Source organism: Bos taurus, chromosome 19 (assembly GCF_002263795.3).
Source record: "Bos taurus isolate L1 Dominette 01449 registration number 42190680 breed Hereford chromosome 19, ARS-UCD2.0, whole genome shotgun sequence".
NCBI classification, from domain to species: domain Eukaryota; kingdom Metazoa; phylum Chordata; class Mammalia; order Artiodactyla; family Bovidae; genus Bos; species Bos taurus.
Genome location: NC_037346.1, coordinates 34,960,265 through 34,985,735, shown reverse-complemented (window position 1 = coordinate 34,985,735; position 25,471 = coordinate 34,960,265). Strand labels below are relative to the sequence as shown.

The 25,471-nt window shown below is 59.0% G+C and overlaps 1 protein-coding gene across 13 annotated transcripts in view; it reads left to right on the top strand.

The window, feature by feature from the left end:
* MPRIP (myosin phosphatase Rho interacting protein) overlaps positions 1–25,471 on the top strand; it is a 92,889-nt gene that overhangs the window by 56,815 nt on the left and 10,603 nt on the right. For 5 of the 13 annotated variants that reach the window (XR_009491540.1, XR_009491539.1, XM_059878118.1 and 2 more), the window contains exons 7-18: positions 936–1,506; positions 4,555–4,696; positions 5,490–5,594; positions 6,902–6,958; positions 7,949–8,017; positions 10,084–10,173; positions 11,798–11,907; positions 13,956–14,493; positions 15,666–15,782; positions 18,181–21,831; positions 24,277–24,424; positions 24,947–25,064. Coding sequence is in view for 11 of the 13 variants with exons in the window: in XM_059878118.1 (XP_059734101.1) it covers positions 936–1,506; positions 4,555–4,696; positions 5,490–5,594; positions 6,902–6,958; positions 7,949–8,017; positions 10,084–10,173; positions 11,798–11,907; positions 13,956–14,493; positions 15,666–15,782; positions 18,181–21,831; positions 24,277–24,424; positions 24,947–25,064 (5,716 nt within the window). In the remaining 2 variants the exon portion in view is untranslated. The remainder of the gene's footprint in view (positions 1–935; positions 1,507–4,554; positions 4,697–5,489; positions 5,595–6,901; positions 6,959–7,948; positions 8,018–10,083; positions 10,174–11,797; positions 11,908–13,955; positions 14,494–15,665; positions 15,783–18,180; positions 21,832–24,276; positions 24,425–24,946; positions 25,065–25,471) is intronic. The other 8 variants (XM_024980263.1, NM_001105627.2, XM_024980251.1 and 5 more) reach the window with 7 other exon arrangements.

Sequence of the window (25,471 nt, the reverse complement as noted above, 5' to 3'; positions counted from 1 at the left end):
GCTGGTGCTGGGGCTCAGGTGCCCTTGTGTGTCTGCTGGCCTACCAGCCTTCAGTCGCTCCCGTGCCCCAGCCTGGTGTCAGGAGAATCTGGATGCTCTGTAGTGAGCTCTGTGTCCAGAGGAGCCTCTGCTCCCCGTGGCCGCTTTGTGTTCAAGGCCTGGTTATCTGAAGCCCACTGTGTCCTGTGAGTGGCATCAAGGGTTGTCGAGTCCTTCTCCCACTGATGCACCCTGCCCAGGTGCTGGCTGAAGCAGGGGAACATCTGGCAGGAACAGCTGGCATGACCGCATGTCTCCTTCCAGGACTTGTAGTTGTCTGAGCAGAGTGGGGCAGCACTTGGTCTCTGTTGTCCAGGCCTAGAGGGCTCTGCATGAAGGCCAGCTTCCCTGTTTCCACTAAAAACACATGGACAGCTGAGACTGTGCCCACTCAGGCAAGATGCAGCTTGTTCAGGCTCTGGGCAAAAGGCCGCTCGGTACTCCCCAGCTGTGGGTGCCCACCACATCCAGGACTTGCTCTTCCTCTGCTCCTCCCGGGTGTGCCTCCCTACCCCTTAACAATGCACTGAGAGGCTGCACGGCCTCTCATGATGTACTCTGTGTCATGATGTACTTGGTTTCCAGCTTGGCTGTGTGGTACTGGGGATCTCAGTTCCCCAACCAGGGAATTGAACCGCACCCCCTGCAGTGCAGCTTGGAGTGTTAACCACGTTCCCTGGGTTCTCCTTGGTGTTCAATGGGAAGTGGTTGTTGGTGGGATGTCCCTTCTTGGGGATCCTGTTGTCCCAGCTGAGCCTCCAGACTAGAGCTTAGGGACCCCTGGCCATCTGGCATAGAGGTACCCATTACGGAGAGGCAGGTAAGGATGCCCCATTCCTTTCCTGGGAAAGGGCTCTGCCCTAGGGTGGCCTTGGACCTGCGTGCCTTCTCCAAAGCTTGTAGAACCAGAGGTGGCAGCAGGCCGAGCACGTCTCTTGTCCCTCGTCTTCCAGAGGAGAGCACCACAAGTGGTGACCGCGTGGACTGTGGCCGCAAAGTCCGGGTGGAGAGCGGCTACTTCTCCCTGGAGAAAACCAAGCAGGACGTGAAGGCCGAGGAGCAACAGCTGCCCCCACCGCTCTCCCCGCCCAGCCCGGGCGCCCCCACCAACAGGTACAGCGACTCCGGCCCACCCTCCCACAAGCCTGGCCATCCCCTTCCTCCCCCAGGTCCTCAGCTCCCTGCCCGAACCGTCTGCAGCAGCTCCTTCAACTCCTTGGATGTGGCCAGCCATCCCCCTGCCCATGTGGACTCCGGCAGTGCTGGGGGGCGGGGAGCAGAGAGACCGGGGCGTGCCTATGCCTTTAAAGCCAGCAGGCAGTATGCCACCCTGGCCGACGTCCCTAAGGCCATCAGGATCAGCCACCGAGAAGCCTTCCAGGTGGAGAGAAGGCGACTGGAGCGCAGGACTCGGGCCCGGAGCCCTGGCAGGGAAGAGGTGGCCCGTCTGTTTGGCAACGAGAGGAGGTAAGGGCCGGGGGGACTGGAGCGCCAGGGGCTTGCACACATTCTGCCCATTCCTGCAGCCCCTACTGTGCACACTCAACATGCTCTCTCATACAGGTACCCACATGTGCACTCACAAACTCGTACATTTTGTGACATTCTGTCACGGATTTGGAGATGGGCCAAGGCCAGGTGGAGCTGTGGTCTGAGGCGGGGAGGGCCCTGCACTTGCGGAGAACGAGGGAAAGAGCATGGTTCCATCTCTGAAGCCTCCCAAGTCCAGGCCTGGACCAGAGTGCCCCAGTGCCCCTTCCAGTAGAAGCTTCCAGCCCCACATGTAAACAGAGCCTCTGTCCAGTAGCAGGGCTCGCACCCTCGCATGCGGTGGGTCATGCAGGGGTTCAAACCTCCCAAAATGATTCCAGAGCCTGTAACATGCTCTGGGAAGAGAAAATCGAGGTTTTCATTCATTTCCAAAGAAGCTGCTTTCTGAGGAGATTCAGACCCACTGTTAGTGCAGTGTCCTCGGCCCCACCCCCAGACCCAGCTCAGAATTGGAGCGAGTGGGCACATTGGATGACCCTTTGCAGAGCTCCGGTTACTTTGCTCCCCTGCTCCTTCCACCCACCTGCCCTCCAAGCATCTCCTCCAGCACTAGGAAAACACACTTAAAGAGAGAAGCAAACAGGAGGTGCCTCAGTCCTGGAGGGGTAGGGGACACACCCTCCAAACAGCCTCTCCACCTGGTTTACTAGTAACCCTTTGAGGCGTGTGAGCACTCCATACTCAGGGCAGAATCGGGATGCAGGAGCAGGGCTCCTCCTCACGGGAACAGCCTGGGACGGCAGAGCTGGGGCAGGGCCGAGGTTGTCCTTAGTGTACTAGGTGTAAGTGAAGGGACTTGCTAGATGTAGGAGGCAGTGGCCTGGGCAAGGGGGCTTCTCACCGCGTCCTGGAGGCCCCCAAGCAGGCAGCCACACCTTGGTTTGGCGGGGACCAAAGAATTAACATTCAGCACACCTGCTTGGCTTGGAGTTCCCTCCCGGCTATGGCTGGGACAGATGGCACCTCTGGGGCTTTGCTTCGCCTGCTCTGCAACCATGGGGAGGGGCTTTGCCTGGTGCGGCTCCCCTGGGGCCCTCTCCTCTGCATCCTAACCCTGCCACATTACTTCTCACTGCCCTTGTGTCCTCTGACTGGCTGCTGTCCTGTCCAAGGCCTGCTCTCTGATCCTGAGCCGCTCCTGGTGCTGGACTGGATCCCTGTCTTGTGGTGCAGAACAGAGCCCCAGATGGGCAGGACACCAGCCACCATACCCAGGGGGCGGCTGCCAGAAGCCTGGCTGAGAGGCCTTAGGGTGGGTGTCCTGACCAGTCCTGGCCCTGGAGTGGTCTTTGGACTGGCCACAGAGCCTCCCCAGTGTTTCTCAAATGGTGAGCTGTGCCGAGCAAGTGTGGAGGGGGTGGCTGGTTGAACCACTGGTGACTGAAACCAGGCCTAGCTGCCAAGGTCCTACCTGCCGCTTGGCTGGGAGTCTGGACCAGGCTCACTGGGATGCCTTTGCTGTCCCAGCTGTAGGACTATAGGGACCTGAGCTGAAAAGGCCCCACTTTACAGACGCCTGAGGTGGACTCCCCCAGATCCCTGGCAGGTGGCACTTCCCTCCCTCTTCTGACCTCTCGTGGCTGGCCCGGCCCGCAGCATGCAACTGGCCTGACTCACTGGCCCCTACACCTCGAGGCCATCGTGGGGCTTTCTGGTCCTGAGGTCGGTTGGAAGAGCTCTCGTTCTACATGTGAGCGGGTCTGTCCTCTAAACCTAGCAGGACACTTGGGACAGGCCACCTCGGGTCTGCAGCCAGCCCGAGCACTGGCAAGAACTCCCCGTGGTTCCCAGGCGCTCCCACGCCGCCTGGCTTCCTGCGCTCGCTCGCTCGCTCGCTCCCCCGCTGCAGCTGCTGCTGGCCTGCAGGAGACTCCACGGGAGCAGAGATGGCTCCACAGGGAGCTGGTCCCTGGGAGTCTGCCTTCCTGAGGAAGGACCCTGAGAGCCCCTTCCGCTGGTCCCCTCCCAAGGACGAGCTGGCCTCCGGGTTCCCCTCCCCTTCCTCGTGAAGTTAGGCTTCAGGCTACTGGGCCCAGTGGCCCTTCACTTGCTGCCCTCGACTCTGCTGCTAGTCCGATGCAAGGACAGCCCTCCCTGTGAGATATCTCAAGGGGAACAGGGCTCTGGCCTGGGCACACGTGGGCAGCTCATGAGGGTGCATCCACCAGGCGGATGCTCATGACGCGGGGACAAGATAGTCTCCCTCCTCAGTAATTGCCTTGGGTTTTTGCTTTAATTCTTGGGATGATTTTGATTTACCATATTTGATTTTTACCAGCAGTTCTTTCTGTTTATTCATTCTCCAGCCTTGTTTTCTTCCAGGTCTTGCCCCTCTCCACTCCTCCTGCTGTGTCGCTGTGACGTTACTCGCCCCTCCTCCGCCTGCTTCGCTCCCATCTCAGCTCCGTCTCCAGCCGTAGATGGCCTGATGATGCCGCCCGCCCTTTCACACGAAATCAACTTGCTTTGTTTTTAATTTGGGTTTTGATTCTTTTTACTGTTGCAGAAACAATGTTAATTCATGGGTCTTTTTCTTGCTAAATTTTGGACGCCCTGGGGTGGGGGCTGCATCCGGTCTGCTGAGGCACGTGGTGAGGCCAGGGCGCCTGAGGTGCTGGCTGCCTTCCACTAGTCTGTGGCTCAGGAGGGGGCCGCTGGCGTGTGAGAGCCGACTGTGTCAGCCCGACAGCCTGTGCGGCGTCTGCAGTGCGGGGCTGGGAGGCAGAGAGCAGGGCCATGTCCAAGAGCTGCCCCGTGTGGAGGTGGGAGAGGAAGTGGGGGCATCAGGCGAGCTGGCCGAACCAGGGGTGTATGCGGCTAGCACCCACGCGAGGGTGGCCCAGGAGCTGGGGTGAGCTGGCTTGGGGTGCTGGCTGCAGGAGCCCCTCAGACTCCGGACCACGTCCCTTTAGGCTCCAGGGAACCCTGTCTCCCCACTCAGTGGCCTCGTGCCCTCTCTTGCAGGAGGTCCCAGGTAATAGAGAAGTTTGAGGCCCTGGACACAGAGAAGGCAGAGCACATGGAGACCAACTTGTCCACCGGGCCCTCAGCCTCAAGTGACACTCGACAAGGCCGCAGCGAGAAGAGGGCGTTCCCTAGGAAGCGGGTGAGCGTCCGGGCTCTGGGCAATACTGGGGCGGTGCAGGCGGTGGGGACGGGTGGCATATGGCCCCCCATACAGCCCATTCACATGTGGGTCCACTTCTGCCCAGCTTCCTGCTCTTGTTTCCTGGTCGTTTCTTGCGTCTCTCACCTTCTTCCCTGAGTGAACTTCTTGAGGGTGAGGCCCATCTTCCGCATTTTCCTCTTGGAAGTCCATCCATCTCTGCTCAGAGCTGCTCTCATGCGCCTTGGGTCCCAGGTCCTAACTAGAGCCACTCTCTTCCTCTCTGAGGCCGTCTGGTCTCCTTCCTTCTTGTCTTTTCTGGCCATGGCCAGAGCCCTCGTTTCTGTCTGCTGAATCTCCAAGGTGGATTCTGCTTCTGAAACTCCTCTCCAGGGCCCCTACTTGAGGCTCCGCTAAGTCCACCCTCTGTCTTCCTCCCGTTCTCTCTGGGCTCTCCTGCTCGCTGCACAGAGCCCAGCTTCTTCCCTCTGTGAACCCACGAGGCCCAGAGAGAATGGGGACCCGGAGAGCCGAGTGGCTGGTACGTCTGCAAGAAAAGGCTGCCCTGTCCACCAGAGTGGCTCAAGCCCCGGCAGGCAGTTGGAGGCTCAGGACCAGGAGTCTGGGCATGGGTCCCATCTGCACGCAGGTCCTGTCCGCGGGGGCAGAGGTGCCGAGGCACCAGACAGCAAAGCCCCACTCCTTGCCCGCAACACGGCCCTGAAGCCCACCCTCCTGCGGCTCTAGCGGATGAGGGACTGGCTGGTGCTGACGGGACTGCTCTCTGCCACAGGACCTCCCCAGCGAAGCTCCTCTCCCAGACGCCTCGGCCTCCCCCCTGTCTCCACACCGAAGAGCCAAGTCACTGGACAGGAGGTCCACGGAGTCCTCCCTGACGGTGAGCCCGGGCGCCTGTGCTCTGAGGCCTGGAGACGTCGCCCCTGCTGCTTGTCACGGGGCTCTGTCTGCTGGTGTCCGTGCTGACTGCCCCCTGTGCACGGGCCGTCGTGTCTGTGTGAGAAGCAGATGCTGTGTTTCTGCCCCTTCTCTGGGCTACATGGGCATCCTGAGCTCTGAGATCTCCGGCAGAGGAGGCCGCCAGGACCGCAGAATTTTGGCTCTGGGGGCTGGGGCCACAGCACGAAGCTCTGTTCTTCTCGTTTTGAGTGTTTGTCTCTGTAACGTCTTGGAGGCAGGAGCCCCCTTCCCACTGGGCACGTCTCTTGTTCATGGGGTCATCACGGAGGGGGCTGGCCTTCGTTCCAGGGCATGAGAGCTGTGGCCGTTGAGTGGAGGTAGGGAGTGATCAGGCAGGTCTGGCGGGACCACCGCCCCCTCAGGGAGCCCTGAAAGGCAGATTAGAGCCCCAGGAGTGAAGACAGCGGCTCACATGGGTCCTTCATGCCTTCGTCCTCGGCCTCCTGAGGAACCAGGGCTGGTCCCAACCCCCCCAGGCGTGGGGACCCCAGCGACTCCCAAGCTGGGCCAGGGCACATGCTCTCTCACCTGGAGTCTGGACTTTGCAGCAGAGGCTCCAGGGCACCCATGGCTGATGTGTGTCCCGCCCCGGGGCCTGTGTTCTCTTAGCTCTCCTTCGGTCCTTGGACGTTGCAGTGCTGCATCTCTGTGCACCTGGCCTTGCCACACCCACACAAGACACCAGCCAGGCCCAGGGCTGCGAGAGTCCTATGGGTGCTCTCAGGTGCTGTTAGCACCTGCTGTCCTGGCTCTGCTGCTTGTAGGGAAGCAGGGGCTCAGGATCATTCTGGCAGGCCAGTGGCTGGAGGGTCCTGGCAGCTCACTGCTGCGTCGTGCTCACACCAGATGCTGTCAGTCTTCCCGTGGCCTTTATGAGACTCTCAGTCTCAGCCATCACTGCTCATCTTCCCTCCAGTGAGATGCCGGATGGCTCTGTCTGGACTGTTCTTTGCTTCCCGGCAGCCCTGCTGTGTTACTTATGGGCCGAGGGGGCCGCACCTGTGCCCGGTGCGCAACCTTACCCTCCTTGGAGATGCACACCCTGGGAGTGGCTTGGGCAGCCCCTGCCAGGGCAAGGAGCCACATGTGCTCATCTGGCACGTGGAAAAGCCCCCTTTCCTAGGGCCCCTCACTGGGAGAGAAATGCCTGCCTCATCAGTCTGCTTCTGCACAGATCCAGACACCAGGCTGCTTTTCTCTGAGCTGTTCTTTATTCCTCTCTCTTAGCCCGACCTGCTGAATTTCAAAAAAGGCTGGCTGACCAAGCAGTATGAGGATGGCCAGGTGAGTGGCTGGAACTGCCGTGGCCCCAGGCACTGGGAAGCGGGTGCAAGGTCTAGCTGGCCTTGTCCCCATGGGTGTGGGAGCGCTGGCCCTTGTCTACCACCTCCAGGACTGTGACCACGACCCCGTCTCCTCAGAAGTGGGGGTGTGGTGGGCAGTGGGTGCACCAGCCTGCCTGCTGCCAGCATGTGGACTGCTTCCCCGCTCCTGGTGGGCATCAGCCTCAGGCCTGGGGATGCCCTTCAACCTGAGCTTCCCGCCTGGCCACATTCTGCAGAGGTTTCCTGAGAGCCCAGGTTCCCCAAGAACAGGCTCCCTGGTTGTGAGGTGGTAGGCAGCAGCTGAGATGCAGCCACAGGTCTGGGAGGAGCTGGCGGACTTGAGCAGAAAGAACGAGCCACTAGTGGCTGCTGGGGTGGAGATCAGGCCTCCAGGAGGCAGGAGAAGCCTCGGGTCCCTCTGCGAGACCCCCGGATGCCCCTCCCCGCCCTCCTTCTCTCTCCCTCTCTCTCTCCCTCTCTCTCTCCCTCTCTCCCCCTCTCTCCCCCTCTCTCCCCCTCTCTCTCCCTCTCTCTCCCTCTCTCCCTCTCCCTGCTCCATATCCACCCCCTTGGCTCTGCCTGTAGACTCAGCACCCCTGTCGATCCTCACAGTGAAGACTGGGAAGTCTGGCTGGTTGTGATTGGGTCACCCCTGCTGGCAGCAGGTGGCCACAACTCACAGGCTGCCTCTTTGGGCTTGGGGGGCCTGGCTCCCCTCTGCAGCCACACCCCTATGGGTGGAGTGCCCACACCGCCTTATCACAGGGGAGAAGGCGTGTGCATGTGGCTGCCTGTGGCCTGAGCAGAGTCCTGTGTGTGTGCCCCAGCCAGAGGGGCCACCTACTGTCTGCGTTCCCTGTGCTCAGGGAGGTCCCCCAGGACCCTGGCTGTGGAGCGCCTTGGAGCAGGAGTGTGGAGTTCAGTCTTGACTTTTCCCCTTCTTTTTTAGTGGAAGAAGCACTGGTTTGTCCTTGCTGATCAAAGCCTGAGGTTCTACAGGGACTCGGTGGCTGAAGAGGTGAGTGTCTCAGGTCCATGCTGTGTGCTGACGGGTGGCCCAGTCCAGCCCTGGGGCAGACTCTGATGTTCTGGGACTGGCTTCTGCTAGAAGTAGGCTCTCCAAGCCCTGCTTCAGCACCTGGGATGGGGGGGCTTCAGCAGCTTTTCTTGTCTGTGTTCTGTGAAAAACACTGAAAGATGTCTCATTTTAAAACTCAGGATGAGCAGTTTTCTTCTTTCTACACGGAAATATTGTGGTGAATTGTCTTGCAAAGAACCAAACTAATTCATCTTGTCCCTTGTTTTCTGGACAAGGATGGGATGTGGCAGGTGAACTTGGCAGCCTGGTTGAGAGCCCTGGTTCTGTGGTTGAACACCAAACAGAAGGGCTTTTTCTTCACCTACAGAAAAACCTCTTCTGCGTTTGGCATTCTGTTCCTGTACCTTTTCCCTTGCTTCCCACTCCAGGAATCTCCTTTGGGAGATACACTCCCAAATGTGAATGACGTTAGTGGTTCTTGTGCCTCTGTACGCCCAGGCGACAGAGGCTGGTGGGCAAGCAGATGGGGAGTAGCGTGGGTGCCAGGGGCCGCAGGGGCACGCGCAGGTGCTGGGCTGTTCTCACAGTGTACTTTATGGGCCCCTGGAGGCCCGTCCAGGGTTTTATAACAAAAATAGTGCTGGAAGGCTGCGATGCCATTGACCTCTTCCCTTGTGCTGGCCTTTGTGCTGATGGTGGGTGCCTTAGCCAGCCAGGCTACGGGAGCAGATAGCCAGTGTGTCCTTCACTGCCACACGTTTACCGCCTTACAGAAAGCGCCTTCACAGGACAGGAAAGTGCTGATTTACTAGGCTCAGCCTTCAGCACCCACCGGAAGCTGGCAAAGTCCCTTGTGCTGCTTGTCCAGGCGTGACGCCACCTCGTGGGGAGCACCCACTGCGACCACGCTGCCCTCTGCCATCCCCCCTCCTCGCGGCCCACCATCTCTGCTTAAACGCCAACGCACAGATGCTCACTCGATTAAATAAACCGAGTCTCTTCCTCCAAGGAAAACGACCGAAAGAACTGTTATCAATGATTCAATTTGAGATTTTAAGAAAAACTGGAACTTTGGAAAACTTGTGTTCGTCGTCTCTCACCTGACAGCGTCCCTGAGCCTAGATTCCCTGATGAAATAGGCAGGGATGACAGTGGATGGCGTTCGCTCTGCAACAAGGAGCACGCCAGTGTCTGGGGACTCTCCCAGGAGCGGCACGTAGTGCCACCAGGTCACGCGTGGGTGAGAGGTCCATGCACGGAGCAGGGTAGAACCATGGATTTTAACATAACAGCAAGGACAGAAAGATTCCACTATGCAGTTCATCTTTAGGAAACTACCACTTTTCAAAGAAGAACAGCCGCAACTGTCTGAAAAGACTTTTTCCAGCCTGAGTCTGTGTGAGGCCAGGCCCTCCTTATACACTTCAGCCAAAAGCTGCCAGCAGACTAAGTTCAGAGACCCATGTGAGAATCTAGCTGTCCTCAGAAGTTAGGCATTAAAGGCAGGTGCAAAAATCTCTCTGATTTTTTTCCAAAATTTTTTTGATGTGGATCATTTTTAAAGTCTTTACTGGATTTGTTACAATATTGCTTCTGTTTCATGTTTTGGTTTTGACCACAAGATCTTAGCTCTGCAACCAAGGATTGAACAAACACCCCCTGCATTGGAAGGCAAAGTTTTAACCACTGGACTGCCAGGGAAGTCCTGCAGGTTTTTTAAAATAATAACTTTTTATTTATGAAATGGGTTTGTGCTCTTAAATGACTAAAAATTTTTATTTTTCATTTTTTTTCAGTTTCTAATATGGCAAATATCAATAGATAAAACCCCCATGAGCAAAAGCTCCTTGGGGCCCTCAGTTTTTAAGAGGGTAAGGGAGGTCTGAGAGCCCCAGCCTGGGTGTCCCAGCAGGATGGGGGTGGGGGCGGCACGGATGCTTCTAGATGGTGTGTGGTCGGCAGTGCCTGCGAAAACACCTGTCCAGTAGCCATAAAGCTCGCGGGACCCTGACCTTTACCTTCTAAATCTCTCATCTCCTCTGCAGGCAGCCGACTTGGATGGGGAAATTGACTTGTCTACGTGCTGCAATGTCACAGAGTACCCAGTGCAGAGAAACTATGGCTTCCAGATCCACGTGAGCGGGGTGGGGCTGGGCAGCAGGCTGGGCGTGAGGGGAGGACCGTGGGCCTGACGGGCGGGCATCTCATCCTCTCCTTTTCTCTGCCCTGTAGCTCCCCACCCCATCCCCACTCTGATCTCAGCAGAAAGCAGATGCCAGCATCGCTCCCTCGAGGCTGTCTAGAGCCTTTGTAGTAATAGGGTCTTTTTTTCAGTAGAACAGGGACGGTTGGAAAGAGGTGAGGTATGGGGAGTAAGAGCGAAGGTGTTGCTTCTTCAGCTCTCAGGGCACTAGCTTCCCATGCACCTACTCTTTGCTCGATGTAGCCACTCACCAGAGTCTTTTCTGCCCCACAATCTTGTGAAGGACTCCAATGTGCAAGGTGCTGTCCCATTCTCAAAAAAATTACTTGACTGGACAGATGGAGCAGTTCTCACTGGCCACTTTATCAGAGATGGAGGTTCAAGGACTATTCAGGGGTAGCCAGATGAGGTGAGGGCACAGACCCCTGGCTATGCCAGCTGGCTGATGCCCACTGCAAGTCTAAGGGTGCCCCAGACCCCCCACATGTCATATAACTAGCCGGGAGGACTCAGAGCACAGGGAACACTCTACTTAGAACTGTAGACACACTCTAGCAAAGGGTACAGACTGGGATCAGCCTGAGGAAGCACCTTGTGGAGAACTGTACTGAACACGAAGTTTTCACATCCTCGGGGACAGTCTCCCTGTTGGTGCTGACGTTTGGTAATACACAGAGCTTCCAGCCTGGGGAGCTTGCTCAGGCTTAGGCCTGGCACCAGGCCCAAGTGTGTCCAGAGTGTTCATAGCAGCTTCATAACCCATCAACTGGATCATTGTCCATGTGGTCAGGCAAGCTCCAGCAAGCTCCAGCCCTTCCCCCAGAGGCCAGCTGACATCACACAGCCAGGCGTCTCCCTCCCACACGCCTGGTCCTTCTGGCCTGGCTAGCCCCACTCTGAACCACAGTGGTGCAGGGCAAAGGCCAGGCCTGTCCCTGTGTGCTGTGCTGTGTTTAGTTGCTAGGTTTCCTGAATTGCACGTGGATTCTTTACTGACTAAACCACGAGGGAAGTCCAGACCTGTCTTTGGGAAAAGCTAATTCTTCCCTCCTGAGAGCGTGAGGTGTGTGACGGGCACCCAGCAGCCTACCAGCTGCCACCCTGGGCTCCCGGGCTGGGACTCCTCTCCTGACCTTTGGGCCTAGATCCAGCATGTGGCAGTGACCAAGGTTAACCAAACTCAGAGAAGACCGAGTTCCGACCTGAAAGCCAGTGAATTCATTAGAAGGAGAAATCCATCCCCCAGTCCATTGGGCTGCAGGGCATCTGGCAGGGCACTCCAGCTGTGACTTGGGGGCTCCGATGATTCCCTGTGCCCATGTCCTGCAGGAGGGAGAGGCATACTCAGTGAGCTAGACCCCTAGCCGCCTCTGCGGACAGTGCTGGGGATGGTGCTAAGTTCCTGCTCTCTGGGCCTCGTGCTGAGACCCCCTTCCCTCAGCTCCTCCCATCAAGAGCAGCTCCTCTGGGAGGGGCATCCTGGGGGTGAGTCCTTCCTGCGAGCCCTTCGGGGTCAGCGAGGGGCACTCATGGCTAACGCCTTGTCTTCCATGCAGACGAAGGAAGGTGCCTTTACCCTCTCTGCCATGACGTCCGGAATCCGGAGGAACTGGATCCAGACCATCATGAAGCACGTCCACCCGACCTCTGCCCCGGATGTGACGAGGTGAGCCAGTCAGGTGCCCAGGAGGCTCAGCGCAGCCGCCCTGTCCCTCTGTCCATTACTTGCACTGCCCCCACCCCCTGCCAGCCCTGCCCAATGCATGAACTCCCTGGGGCCTGGGTGCAAGGCATCTCTGGCCGCTGAGCCCTGGGTGGTTAAGGCAGCACCAGATGCTGTGTCCACAGGGCGCCTCAGCGTTGCCTCCTCTTGGCCTCCCGCCTCACTCCTACATCTCCAGGCTGTCTCTGCAACCAGGACAGGTGTCCCTGTGGAGCTTTTGGTGCAAGGGGCTAAGCTGGGGGTGTCCCTGTGTCCATAGCCATGCTCCGGGAACCGCAGCATTTGCCCCACGCTTTCCTCCTGCCCTGAGGGTTAGAAACCCGCTGTTTTCATTTCACAAAAGGCAGGCAAGACAGGATCTCTGCATGCAGCTGGTTCTGTGACAGCCAGAAATCTGCTGCCTTCACCTCCTGCCCTCAGTGTTTTCACTGGTCCTGAGAGTTTCTCCCTTACACTTTTCTCTCCTGTAGTCCCAGTGCTTCTCAAGTGCCTCTCTTGGGTTGGAGGCCATGCCTGGTGGGTGGCCCTCGTGCCCACAGAGCACTCACGTCTCTTCCTGGGGGTGGCTTCACACCTTTGCCAAGTCCTGCCTCCCGGCTGCTGACGTACATTTTTGAACAGTCGGGAAGGGATCCTAAAGAGACTCTCCTTTCTACTCCTTCTGTCCTGTGCTGACTCTATTCCTTCTTCTGTTAGACGAACAGAATATTTGTTCCTGAGTCTGTATGACCGGGAGCAGAGGCCAAGGCCCTCTCTGGACTCTCTGAGGGACCCCACGTGGCCGGTCCAGCTCCAGGTGGGGGGACGTTGGCCTCGGGGTGTCACAGAGCAGGTGTGGGGCTCTGGCCTCAGAAGCAGTGTGGAGGACGTGCTCAGGCCCACGTGGCTCGGGACAGGTGCCTTCCCTCCACATCAGGGCCGCAGCGTCCTCCTGACAGGAAGAGACTCCAGTGTCACTGGTCTGAGCCGAGGTGCTTGCCTCAGTTTGCTCTGTGTGGGGGTTTTTACCCTTTGAGGAAAGAATGATTTTTTTAGTGTAGCTAAGCCATGCATGTCCCAGGAAGGTATAGACACCAGAAGTTTAGCTCAATCCATGTGCTGCAGCCCCAGTCTGGTGGGGTCGCAGGGGCTTCCTCTCCAGAGAGAGTGGCAGAGAGGTGGTGTGATGTCCTGACCATCACACAGTTGGGGCCCTGGGCCAGCTTGCAGTTGGGTGTTATTGAAAGGTCCATCCTGGAGAAGTGTGTCCAGGCATGTGGTCCTGACCTGGAAGCCCCCAGGACAGAGGGTACCTCTTCTGGAGGCTCCTTGTCTGTGTTCCCTGGAGCCCCCCAGCCCTAGCCCTTGCCACTCAGGGGCTTCCCACCCTGTGCTGAGGGCTTCAGTGGGACCAGAGGCTGAGGGGGAAGTCTCGGGGTCTTGTCCTCAGCCACAACTTACGGTTGTGGGGGAGGGGGTGCACCCGGCTGCTGGGCAGGCAGGGGTGTCCTCCACCGTCCAGCCCAGGTGGGCCACCCAGTCTTCTTGAGTCCTGACCAGTGAGCCCCTATGTGGTGCTGGCTGGTGGGAACCACCTAGGTCAGCCAGCTCACTGGCCCACAGGTGGTCCCAGGGCTGTCACACCAGCCACCAGAGTGGTTTTTTAAAACACAGACGTGACTGTGTTCCTTACCTGCTTATTGAAAACCCACAAGCCTTGAGGAAAGTAGCTGCTCCTGTTCACTCTGTCACCGCCGGCCCAGCACACGCTTCCCTCCCATATGGCCTGGTTTGATGGTGGCTGTGCCCAGCAAACCTGACAAGGCTCTCAGACCCTAGCATCACCCAGCAGGAAACCTCTGGGCCATTGTCTGCGGCTCCTCTGTCGGCAGGGCTGAGCCCCTTGGGATTCCCTCCAGGGATCGCGGCTGAGCAGGAAAAGAACATAATGACAGCAGGGGCTGGGCCTGGTGGTGGGGGCCCCACCTGACCACTGTCTCCGGCCCCTGCAGCTCGCTGCCGCAGGTGAAGGCCCGGAGCAGCTCCCCCTCAGAGACGAGGCCGCTGGAGAAGCAGGACGGGGAGCTTGGGGAGCCCGACCCTGAGCAGAGGAGGAGCCGTGCACGTGAGCGCAGGCGCGAGGGCCGCTCCAAGACCTTCGACTGGGCCGAGTTCCGCCCTATCCAGCAGGCCTTGGCCCAGGAGAGGGCCGGTGGCCCTCGGGCCGAGGTGGAGCCCGGGGAGCTGGAGCGGGAGCGCGCACGTCGGCGGGAGGAGCGGCGCAAGCGCTTTGGGACGCCTGACGTGGAGGGGCCCAGTGCAGACGATGTGGCCCTGCGCATGGAGGTTGACCGGGGCATGGGGCCGCCCACAGCTGCGGAGCTCAGGACCCAAAATGTGCATGTGGAGATCGAGCAGCGCTGGCATCAGGTGGAGACCACCCCCCTCCGGGAGGAGAAGCAGGTGCCCATTGCCCCCCTGCACCTGTCCTCTGAAGACGGCAGCGACCGACTCTCCACGCCCGAGCTGACCTCGCTGCTGGAGAAGGAGGTAGCGGCCAGGACGGGTGGGCAGGCTGGCTGACTCCATGCAGCCCCCTTCCTTGGCCCCCTCTGTGCCCAACAGTGTAGGAGCCATGGGCCTAGGCCCAAGGGCTTGTAGATCCCTCAGCAAACCAGGCACACAGACAGGTCCCAGATAAGTACTGGGGGGAGGGCTGGGTCAGGGGGAGGTGCACACCAGGCTTTTTCATAGACAAGAGGGGTGGGTACTGCCATTGAGAGCCAGCGGTGCCAGAGTTGGGGTGTGTGTTTCACCTGCCCTGTTTCTGGGGCACACTGGCGGAGAGGACAGTGAACAGGCAGGCTCCTGTGTGGGCACAGCAGCCTTGCACCCTGGGTAAGCCTGGAGGGGTGTGCATGGCCGGCCTGCCTGCTGATTCCGATGTGCTCTTTACTTTGGGGTCTGATGAAACCATAGGCTGGGCCCTTGGCCTGCCTTCACTTCTCGTCTTATTTTGTTAGATTCATGAGGCTGGTATTTACCACTAGCATCAACATTTTTCTATGACTGTTAATACAATAATAGAGGCAAAACACAGTAAATTAACAGTCCAAAATCAGATTGCTCTAAACAGCTGGACTGCAGGTCAGCAGGCCACACACACTAGACTCTGAGACTGTTTCAGACAGCAGGGTTTGATACGAAGGTCCTTGTGCCAGTCAGCACAGCCTGCAGCTGGAAGGGGCAGGAGGTGATGGCTGGACTCACAGCTGCTAGGAACCACAGTGAGGGGCCGCTTGCTTCTTGAGGACCCATCCTCACCAACGTGATTTTATACAAAATCCATCGTGTCCAGCTGGTCGAAGGGGGTTCTGTAGGAGCTGAGGTAGAGCCTTGGACAAGGCCTGCCTGGAGCAGCACAGGCCTTTTTGGTCATGCTGAGGACACCCAAAGGACCCACTGGGCAGTCTTCCCTCAGACACAGGCATGGAGTCCTTGTTCCTGTAGGGCCTGGCCTGGTGCAGCCCCCAGCAGCTGGAAGCTAGTGGCGCCCGTGCTGACTCACAGCCTGAGCTGAGCCGTTGGTGCAGTGTAGACCTGACAAGCGCGCCTGCCGGCGAGCTCCACCACGCTGGACCAGGAGGACCGCAAGGGCCATGCCGCGCTGCTCCTGACCGCTGCTGCCGTCCCGGTTCACACGTGTGTCTTTTTGCCTGCAGTTGGAGCAGAGCCAGAAGGAAGCCTCAGACCTTCTGGAACAGAACCGACTGCTGCAGGACCAGCTGAGGGTGGCTCTGGGCCGGGAGCAGAGCGCCCGGGAGGGCTATGTGCTGCAGGTAGGGCTGAGGGGCTGCCACCCTCTGGGCACCCACGGGCTTCATGTGCAGGACCCAGGCAGGCTAGGAATGTGCAAAAACCAGTGCCAGGCTCCAGGGTCCTCTGTAGCAGGAGCAGGTGCTCTGGACAGTGTGCTTCTGCTGCTCATGTAACATTGGGAGAATCTGATGAACCCTCTACAGCTAAGGCTTTTTTGTTTTTTAATAAGATAACTCTGTTGTCTTTCTTTTCAGCTCTCAAAGAGCCCAACATACATTTATTAATGAGTGTCACATGTTTGCAAGTCATTTCTAACTTCACAAGAACAGTGTTAGTCTCATTTTACAGAAGAAACTGAGGAACAGGCAAGTGCCTCCTTAGGATCAGCCTGTGGCAGAGCTAGGACTGGTCCCCTCCCCCGACTGTGTCTGTGCCCCACCCACAGGGCAGCCTGGGACTGTCTACTCGCCTGGCAGCCCCACTTCTTACTCTCTGCCGAGCCTGAGGTTTGAGGGGGAAACATGGCTGCCCAGTCCCGAGCCAAGAGTCCAGACCCATCGTCTCCCGCAGGTGTCTCTGTGTCAGAGTGCCAGTCACCAGGTGGTCTCAGGGAGCCGCAGGTGTCTCACCAGGCAGGAGGGCATCTGGGCAGGGCAGGCTGGTGTGAGCTGCGAGTCCTGCAGTGCTCCAGGCCCTACTCCAGTTCTGGGGTACAGCACTCCGCTGCCCCCTTAGCAAATATGTGGTGGTGAGAGGTAACAGACAGATGAGCTCCAGGAAGAGCAAAGCAGGATGGTGGGACTGAGAACGTGAGTCTCGTCATCCAAGGCTGAGGGCGCCAGGTCCTGCACCCCGTCCCCCAGCACCAGGTTCCTTGTCTGTGTAGACCAAGACACGGTCCCAGAGGGCCCCCCAACTCTCCAGGCCCGAGTCGCTGTGGTACGTCTCTGCATTTGCAGACTGCAGCACTATGGTTTCCTTGGTCCGGTGGACCTTCGGGGCAGTCTGTCCTCCTGCCCCCTCTGCAACACCCTCTGGTGGACATTTTTTCTGCTTTGCTTTTTCCCGGCTTTGGCCTCAGCCCGAGGTGCCCCATGTGCCCTGGGCCCTCCTCCCAGCCTTCAGCCATGGTTGTTGCCATGCCCAGTTCAGACCCTGAGGCCCTGGGACCTGGTATGGGGGCACCCCTCTTTCCTGCGCATGTCACTCCAGGACTTTCTGGGACATCTGTGCAGAGACCCTGCAGGTTTGGGGAGCACCTTTTAAAACCCCGGTTGGGCTGCTTGCCGACATCAGGCCGAGAAGATACTGGCAGCAGATTTTGCACATTGCTAACCTCAGAACCCACCTGTGTCTGACCCCAGGCCAGACATGTTAATACTTCCCTGCCAGGTCAGAGGGCGGTTATTCTTAACCTCCTCTGCTTTCACTGTGCTTATGATCTCAAGTCTGGGTGAGCGAGGAGGGCCTCTAGGGTTACGGGTGAGGACGGTAATGGTGGCGGGTGGGCGCCGTGCTGCCAGCCGGGAGGAGGAGCTGGCACGTGTGGCTGTGGACTGTCTCTTAACTTACATAACTGAGTGTCACACCTGTGGCTTCCCCGCCAGCATACCTCGAGGGAGCCATGGGCAGGCCAGTTCTCAGGCTGAGCTGTTCTCACTCCCTTCGTGTTCTTGTTTTTTCCTCCGTTAATTAGTTCTGTGTATTTTGCATGCCTTTCAGTTTGAGGAGTTTCGTTTCAATTGTTTTATTTTCTGCACGCTTCACTTTGTTATTTTGAACTCCACAAAGGTTTGTTTGTTTTGTTAACTCTCACGTTTTTCTCCATGGTTTCCGTTCCCCCTCGTTTTGTCTTCTTGCAGGTAGAGGTTAGTTCTTCCTGTCACTGTGGAGGACGGGCGCCACCTCCCACACGAGTGTCTCGGATGTCACCTCACTGACGTCCACCAGCGGTGCCGCCCTTCCTTCTCCTGTCCCAGAAGGAAGGGGCAACGTGTCGGGTGCTGCGCTCTTGTGGGGTTTGTGGTCTAGAGCCATGTGCCTTTTGTTTTGCGAAACAAATGATGCTCTGCTCTGCTCCTGCCCCCGCCTCCTGCCAGAGTCTCTCGTCCCGCAGTCTTCGTTTGCTTACCACTCTGCTCCATTATTCAGTTTTGTTTGGTTTATTTCTCCTAGAAGCTGTGCAGTTAGAGCTGTTTTGATGTTACTGTTCATGTTTTCTGTTTATCTGGAAACAGCTGCTTACCAAAAAATTGAGATGATTTGTTAGTTTTTTTTAAATGGGGAAAAAAAAATTGTGCAAAGGATAAAAGACAGACCCACAAAGGAGCCTTTCTGTGGTTGACCCTGGCCAGAGGTGTGACACTCAGAACTGGGAGGCCGAGTGTTACTAACACGTGTTTCATCGGTTTTTTTAAGACCGAAGTGGCCACCTCCCCGTCCGGCACCTGGCAGAGGCTCCACAGAGTCAACCAGGATCTGCACGGCGAGCTGGAGGCCCAGTGCCAGCGCCAGGAGCTCATCACACGGCAGATTCAGGCCCTGAAGCGCAGCTACGGGGAGGCCAAGGATGCGATCCGGCATCACGAGGCCGAGATCCGGAGCCTCCAGGTGCGGCTGGGCAACGCTGCCGCCGAGCTTGCCATCAAGGAGCAGGCGCTGGCCAAGCTCCAGGGCGAGCTGAAGCTGGAGAAGGACAAGGTGCGAGAGCAGCTGGAGGAGTGGCAGCAGAGCGAGGCCGCGCTCAGCGCCCAGCTGCGCACCAGCGAGCGAAAGCTCCAGAGCGCAGAGGCCCTGCTGCTGGGGAGGACTCAGGAGCTGCGGGACCTGGAACGGCAGCAGGCGCTGCAGCGGGACCGGCACAAGGAGGTACAGCAGTTGCAGGAGCGCATCACCGACCTCAGCCAGCAGCTGGGTGCCAGCGAGCGGGCCCAGAGGCTGATGGAGGAGAAACTGCAGAGGAACTATGAGCTGCTGCTGGGGAGCTGCGAGCGGGAGAAGCAGGAGCTACTGCGGAGCCTGGCGGAAGCAGAGGACAGGGCCCGCGCCTTCGAGGGGCGGCTGCAGGAGCACGAGCACCGGGTGGAGGCGCTGCAGGAGGAGAAGCTGAGCCCCGGGTCCGAGGGCAGCGAGGCAGTGCAGCGGCTGGAGGAGCAGCTGGAGATGAAGGAGGCCAGCATCCAGAAGCTGGCCGAGCATGTGCAGAGCCTGCGCGATGAGCGCGACCTGACGCAACAGCGCTTCCAAGAGCTGCTGGGCCGTGTCACCCTGTCCGATGGGGATGTAGCTGCACTGCAGGAGAAGCTGAGGGGAAGGGAGGCTGACTACCAGAGCCTGGAGCACTCCTTCAGGAGAGTGGCCGGCCAGCTCCAGGGCGCACACACGAGGCTCCAAGAGAAGGAGGAGGAGCTGCGGCGCCTGCAGGACGCACACGAGAAGGCGCTGGAGAGGGAGGGGCGGGGCCTGCAGCAGGCTGTGCTGGGGCCGTCCACCCTGGGGAGCAGCCTAGATGAGGCAGACGGGAAACTCCAGGCAGAGGGAGAGATCGAACAGCGAGTGGCCACAGAGTCTTTGGAGGATGTTGAGGACAGCCTTGCTCGTGTGGGCCTGCAGTGCCAGACTGCTGTCATGCCTCCGGGCCTGCCCTGCTCGGGGCTGGAGGACGTGGCCCCAGGGGAGGAGGAGCTGGGGGACAGCAGCCCCAGCAGAGACGAGAACACAGTGCCCCTGAGGTCGGAAGTGTCCTCAAAACCTGACCAGGGAGCACCTGGCATTAAAAGGCAAAGAATCCGATTCTCCACGATCCAGTGTCAGAAGTACACCCACCCTGACGGGTGCGAGAAGACCGGAGCCAGCAGTGTGTCCTCAGACACCAGTCAGGAGCGCTCACCCTCGGAGGAAAGTATGTCATCGGAGGCTACCCCCAGCTCACTCCCCATGCCCAGTGACCCGGACGCTTACCTGTCCATCATCCACTCCCTGGAGACCAAGCTCTACGTCACCGAGGAGAAGCTCAAAGGCGTGACAGCAAGGCTGGAGAGCCAGCAGGGCCAGAGCCAGGAAGCGCTGCTTGTGCTACACCAGCAATGGGCTAGCACCGAGGCGCGGCTCTGCGAGCAGCTCCGAGCCAGCCTGCTCCAGGTCACCGCGCTGGCCGCCCAGCTGGAGCAGGAGAGACAGGCCAGGGCGGAGGCGGTCGAGAGCCATGTCGGGGAGCTCAGCGACTTCCAGGTGAAGAACAGCCAGGCCCTGGCTTGCCTGGAGAGCTGTCGAGAACAGCTGCGGTCCCTGCCAGGGGACGCAGGAGCGGGGTCCTTGGCTGGTCTGGAGAGCCTGCTCGTGGGTGCTGTCCAGGCCCTGCGTCCCCAGCCAGCTTCCACGGGGGAAACAGGCTTCTCGGAGGAGGAGAAGGCTCCATCCCAGCAGTTGCCACACATGCTGACACTGAGCGAGCAGGAGCAGCTGCAGCTTCTCTCTGAGCAGATAGCTCTGGAAGCCGCCCTCATAGACCAGATTGCAGACTCGCTACGGAACACAACGTCGGACGTGTCGCAAGTCTTCCTGGAGATCTCTCAGTCAGATCGGTGGCGGCTAGAGTCTGAAAGTGCTGTGGTCTGTCCGGGGGCCCCAGCAGATGCCTGGGCCAAGAAGGTGCTGGTGGATGGAGAGTTCTGGAGCCAGGTCGAGTCCCTGAGCCGGCACCTGGGCGGAGAGGCAGCCAGCGCCTTGGGAGGCAGGCAGCCGTGTGCCCGGCCAGCCCCAGCCCCTGCCCTGGCGGATGCCACATGGGTCAGGGCTGAGCTCAGTCTCGCCGCGTGCTCGATGAGGGAGTCCTTACACCGCAGGCTCCGGAGCGTCCAGGAGACCCTCCAGGGGACACAGGCGGCCCTGCAGCAGCACAAGTGCATGCTGCAGGAGGTCCTCGGGGCCTACCGGACCCCTGCCTTTGAGAGGGTGATGCAGCAGGTCTCGGAAGCCCTGCAGCTTCCACTGGGCACCAGAGACGGTGACCAGGTGTCCTGGGCCGGGCACCCGCCGGTAGAAGCACCAAGTCATCAGGGCCCAGCCGACTCCCTGGCTTGTCCCTTGTCCAGCCAGAGTTCTGGAGTCTTAGCTGCTATTCAGGAGGAGCTTGCCCTGCAGCTTAAAGATAAGGCCAGTCTCCTGGGGGAGATTTCTGCCTCCCTAACCTCGCTTCCCTCTGTGGAGGCACTTGGGGACTGTCGGAAGCTCCTGCAGGCATCCCAGCATCTCTCGCGCCGTGCTTGTCTGGGAGGCCTTGGCCAGTATTCTTCTTTATTAGTTCAGGATGCAGTTCTTCAGGCTCAGGTGTGTTATGCAGCCTGCAGGATCCGGCTTGAGTATGAGAATGAGCTCCGGGGCTACAAAGAGTCCTGGCTGGGCCAGGGGGCCCCCTACCAGGGGCATGAGCAGGCCTTGGGAGCCCTGCAGGGGGAGTCCGAGCTTCTCCGCAAGCAGAAGGGCGAGTACTTGGACGAGATCGCCTTCACCCAAAGGGAGAATGTGGAGCTCCAGACCAAGGTCACCCAGCTGGACCAGCAGCAGAGGCATCTGGAGTTGGTGCATGGCGAGCACTGCGCGAGCCTGGCTGCCCCACCAGAGCAGTCCAAGGAGGAGGTGGTCCCAGTGGAGGGCCTGCTGCGGGCCGCATGTGGCGGGGTCTGGGGCCAGCCTGAAGCTGGGGCCAGGGCTGAGCAGGACCTGGGGGGGCGGCCTGTGGAGCAGGTGCAGGCCCTGGAGGCCAGGTTCCAGCTCAAGGTCCGGGAGCTCCAGACCATCCATGAGGAGGAGCTGCGGGCCCTGCAGGAGCACTACTCGCAGACCTTGCGGTGCCTGCAGGAGACTCTTTGCCACTACCAGAGCCACCCCCCTTGCGGCTCACTGGCCGAGGGCGAGGGCGAGGCCGAGTCCGTGGCGCGGCTGAGGGAGCGCGTCCGGGAGCTGGAGGCACAAGTGGACGTCCTGCGGGAGGAGCTGGAGCATCAGGACCCGGCGGGCGGTGTAGCCTCCCTGCAGGAGGAGCGCCAGAGGGACTTGGAGAGCCTCAAGGTCTCAGCGCGGAGTGGTCGGGGTGCAGCTGGGACAGGGTTCTCAGCTCCAAAGGCACTGTTCCCCCTCGACCGCCTGTGGGCGTAGGGGGTCGCAGCAGAGCCCGGTGGGGGCCCCCCTCACCTCCAGGCCATGCAGACCTAGACTTGGCAAGGTTCCTCTCCTTCTAACTGTCCTGGGAGCGGAAAGCCGGGCTTGTCAAAGGACAGGGGTGTTTGCCACACAGTGTCAAGGGCCACTTCCCACCTCCACCCTCCCCAGGGGCCGCATCCAGTGGGGAGCCTTGTCTGGAATGGTGGTTCTCTCAAGGAGATGCAGCCTTCTTTTCTCCACAAGGTTAACACATCCATCCTGTTTCACACCCCCATTGGTGGGCAGGACGCCATGGCCCTGGCCTGTCCAGGTGACGTTCCCGGCCCTGGAGCATTCAGCTGTGTGGAGCTGCCTGGGCTTTGGGCTGCCTGCTCTTGGGCTTCTTACCACACGAATGCAGTAAATGCCAGGTTCCTCACATGTTCCCCTTCCTCTAGCCGGCACCACGTCCAGTGCTGAGGTGGCTCTGTGCTGCTGTGATAAGCACTTGGGCATTAGCAGGCACTTTGGCACCTGCCAGGCTGTTTGCACTGCCTTTTCCCAACTCAGTCCAAACCTTTTGAAAGCCATTCTGAATCCCAGGAGGTTTCAAGGTTTGATGGAAAGTGCTGCACGGTCCCGTGCGGTCAGGGCACACCAGCCTGGGTTTGAAAGTAACATCCCAGCTGCTTCCCCTGACACTCAGGGTCTGCGCAGTCAGCCTGAAGTCAGGAGGGAAGAAGCCCCTGTGCTGATGTGGGTGCATGCTGGGCCCCTGAGGGGATGTAGGCCAGGCTGAGGATTTGGGTAGCATTCTCTGTCCTGAGTCTGTTCTCGTTGGGTCCTCTGAGACATAGAAATTACAACCAAACTGCTTTCCTGGGTGCCGGGCTGACAGCAGTCACTTGAGGGAGACTGGAGTCTCTCCTGATAGCTGCAAGCTGGTGCCTTTTCTGGCACCTCTGCACAGTAGTCATTGAGGAACCGATTGACCCCAGGGTTCACTGTCTTAAAAGTTAGAATTGTGTTTACAGATTAACATATGCTCTCCAAGGAAGTACCTGAGTGTTTCTGTAAGAAGAGTTCTGACCCTTATCTTGAAATACTCTAAAACATTCCCATCAAACTATGACTTAGACCCTCCCCCGTGTGTTGACCGAGAGGCCATGCTGAACCAAAGCATGTGGGAGGGCAGCTCTGGGAGTCTCCAGGTGTCCAGGGGTGTGAGAGCTGCAAAGAGGAGACAGGGGCTCCATCTGGAAGCCACTGTGAGGAGGAATGCCCAGTGAGTGGTGGACAGCAGGTCTGTCTGCTCCTGTGGGAGTCAGACAGGTGCCCAGACACAGACTGGGTTCCTGGTATCCTTCCTGAATCCGGGCACAAGAAGATCCCCCAGATTTACATCAGAGGTGACGTGGCCACATTCTCGCAGCTCTGAAAGAGAACCGAGCAGCATGGTTCCTGTGCCTTACTTAGCAAAGCCCTCTCTTTTAGAGAGGTCCCAATGTGCCTCCATCCACAAAAGAGCTGCACAGACCAGCCCTGACGGCCACAGGCACACTCACCCATCCCGTGCAGGAGACTAACCTGATACGCCAGGCCTGGGGGATACAGAGTGGGTGTGTGGGGTAGTCGGACCACTTCTTAGCTCCCCAAGCCCACATCCAGGTCATAAACCAAGCCAGGCTGGAGCAAGGCTCAGACCAGGCCGGTGAGCGGTTCCTCCGTGACCTCGATGCGATGAGCAGAGGCGCCTGGTGATTAGCACCCCTCTTTGTACTCCTTCACAAGGAAAAGGAAATGTCCCACACCCTAATCTGATTCTTTCAGCGCATGCCTGAGAAGTTCAGTGACCATCTCAGAGTGGCCAGCTGGGCAGTGGCAGGGCTGGGCCCCCAGCTCCATGTTCTGGGTCACTGTCATTCACAGGGTCTCTCAGCTCCTGAGAGCTGACCAAGACTCATCTCTGTTCACAACTGTGCCCAACGCCCGGGGTATGGCGGTTCTGAGCACGTCAGTGGTTAACTCAGACCAGGCATGCCAGCCTCTGCCCATGCTCTCTGTCGTCGTCCTGTCAGGCCTACCTGCCAGTCACTCCATAAAGGGCCTGGCTGGGCCGTTTTTAATTCCACGGCAGCCTCCTCCTGCCCACAGTACCAGCTCTTTGCAGAGAAATGGAACTCAACCACAGGAATCAGGCAGGACTCACCGGGTGAACACCCTTTTCTAACTGGGAGTGAGTTGGTGCCGGGCTCTGCTCCAGAGAGCAGCTTCCCGCCCGGGGGCCAGGCAGGGTGGGGCTGTGGTCCTCTCGGTCACAGTTTGCTCAGGGAGCTGAAGGGAAGTGGGTAAAGCCCCTTGTGCACCTTTCAGGCCACGTGCGAGCGGGGGTTTGCAGCCATGGAAGAGACGCACCAGAAGAAGATCGAGGACCTGCAGAGGCAGCACCAGCGGGAGCTGGAGAAACTGCGGGAGGAGAAGGACCGCCTCCTGGCTGAGGAGACCGCAGCCACCATCTCAGGTGGGAGTCACTCTCCCCAAGCTGGGCACCAGCTCTAACACTTCTCCAGGGGGACGGCTGGCTTAAGGAGCCCTTCGGGAGCTCATCAGCCCCGAGCCAGTCACATCTGTGCACCGGAGGGGCTGTCTTCGTCTTGTCAGCCTCTGCTGGTGCTTCTCTGATAGCAGACACTTCTGCAGGGCCTTGGTCCGTCAGAGCCTGGAGAGTCAGCACCCAGCACTGGGTCTCGGCGGGCGCTCCCTCCTTTGTGTTCCACAACAGCTTTGGGTCTTAGCACCGAGAGAGAAGACAGGCCAACCCGAAAGTCTGCTTGTTCTATATTATATTGGACATTTACGGAATCAGTTTTTTTTTTTATTTAATATTAAAACCAAACCCCACCTGATCCCTTTTGTCGGGGAGTTCCCGGGGAATCTTCCTGGCCCAACTGCCAACAGGCCAAGCCTCAGCAGTGCGGGATATCCCCTTCCTGTTGGTCTCGCCCCAAGCTGCTCAGTACTAAGGGCCACATCCTGTCCACAGCTATCGAAGCCATGAAGAACGCCCACCGCGAGGAGATGGAGCGGGAGCTGGAGAAGAGCCAGCGGTCCCAGATCAGCAGCGTCAACGCAGACGTTGAGGCCCTGCGGCGACAGTACCTGTGAGTTGGGCCAGCTGGCTGGGCGGGCTGTGCCTTCCGCCTGTCTCTGTACAAGCCTCTGAGACGTGGGTCCTGGCAGCGTGGGTGGAGGCCCAAGGCACTGAGCCCACTCGGAGCCTCCTGTTCAAGGCGCCCCACGCCACCCTGGCTGGCCCAGCACTGCTCTCACGGCCCAAGTGGTCCCATTACTGAGCTGAACAGAAGCCAATCAGTAAAACAGAGAGAGTAAGATGCAGCAGAAGAGGTCTTACACAGTCATATCTTAAGGACCCACCTGGGAGAGCCCTGGATCCCTTCTCTCCGTCAGCTGCCGCTGCTTCAAAAGCTGGGGGGTGGGAGTGCAGATGCGGCCACAACCCCCACGTCTTCAAACAGCACTCACTGCAGTGCTGTCTGCCGAGGCAGCA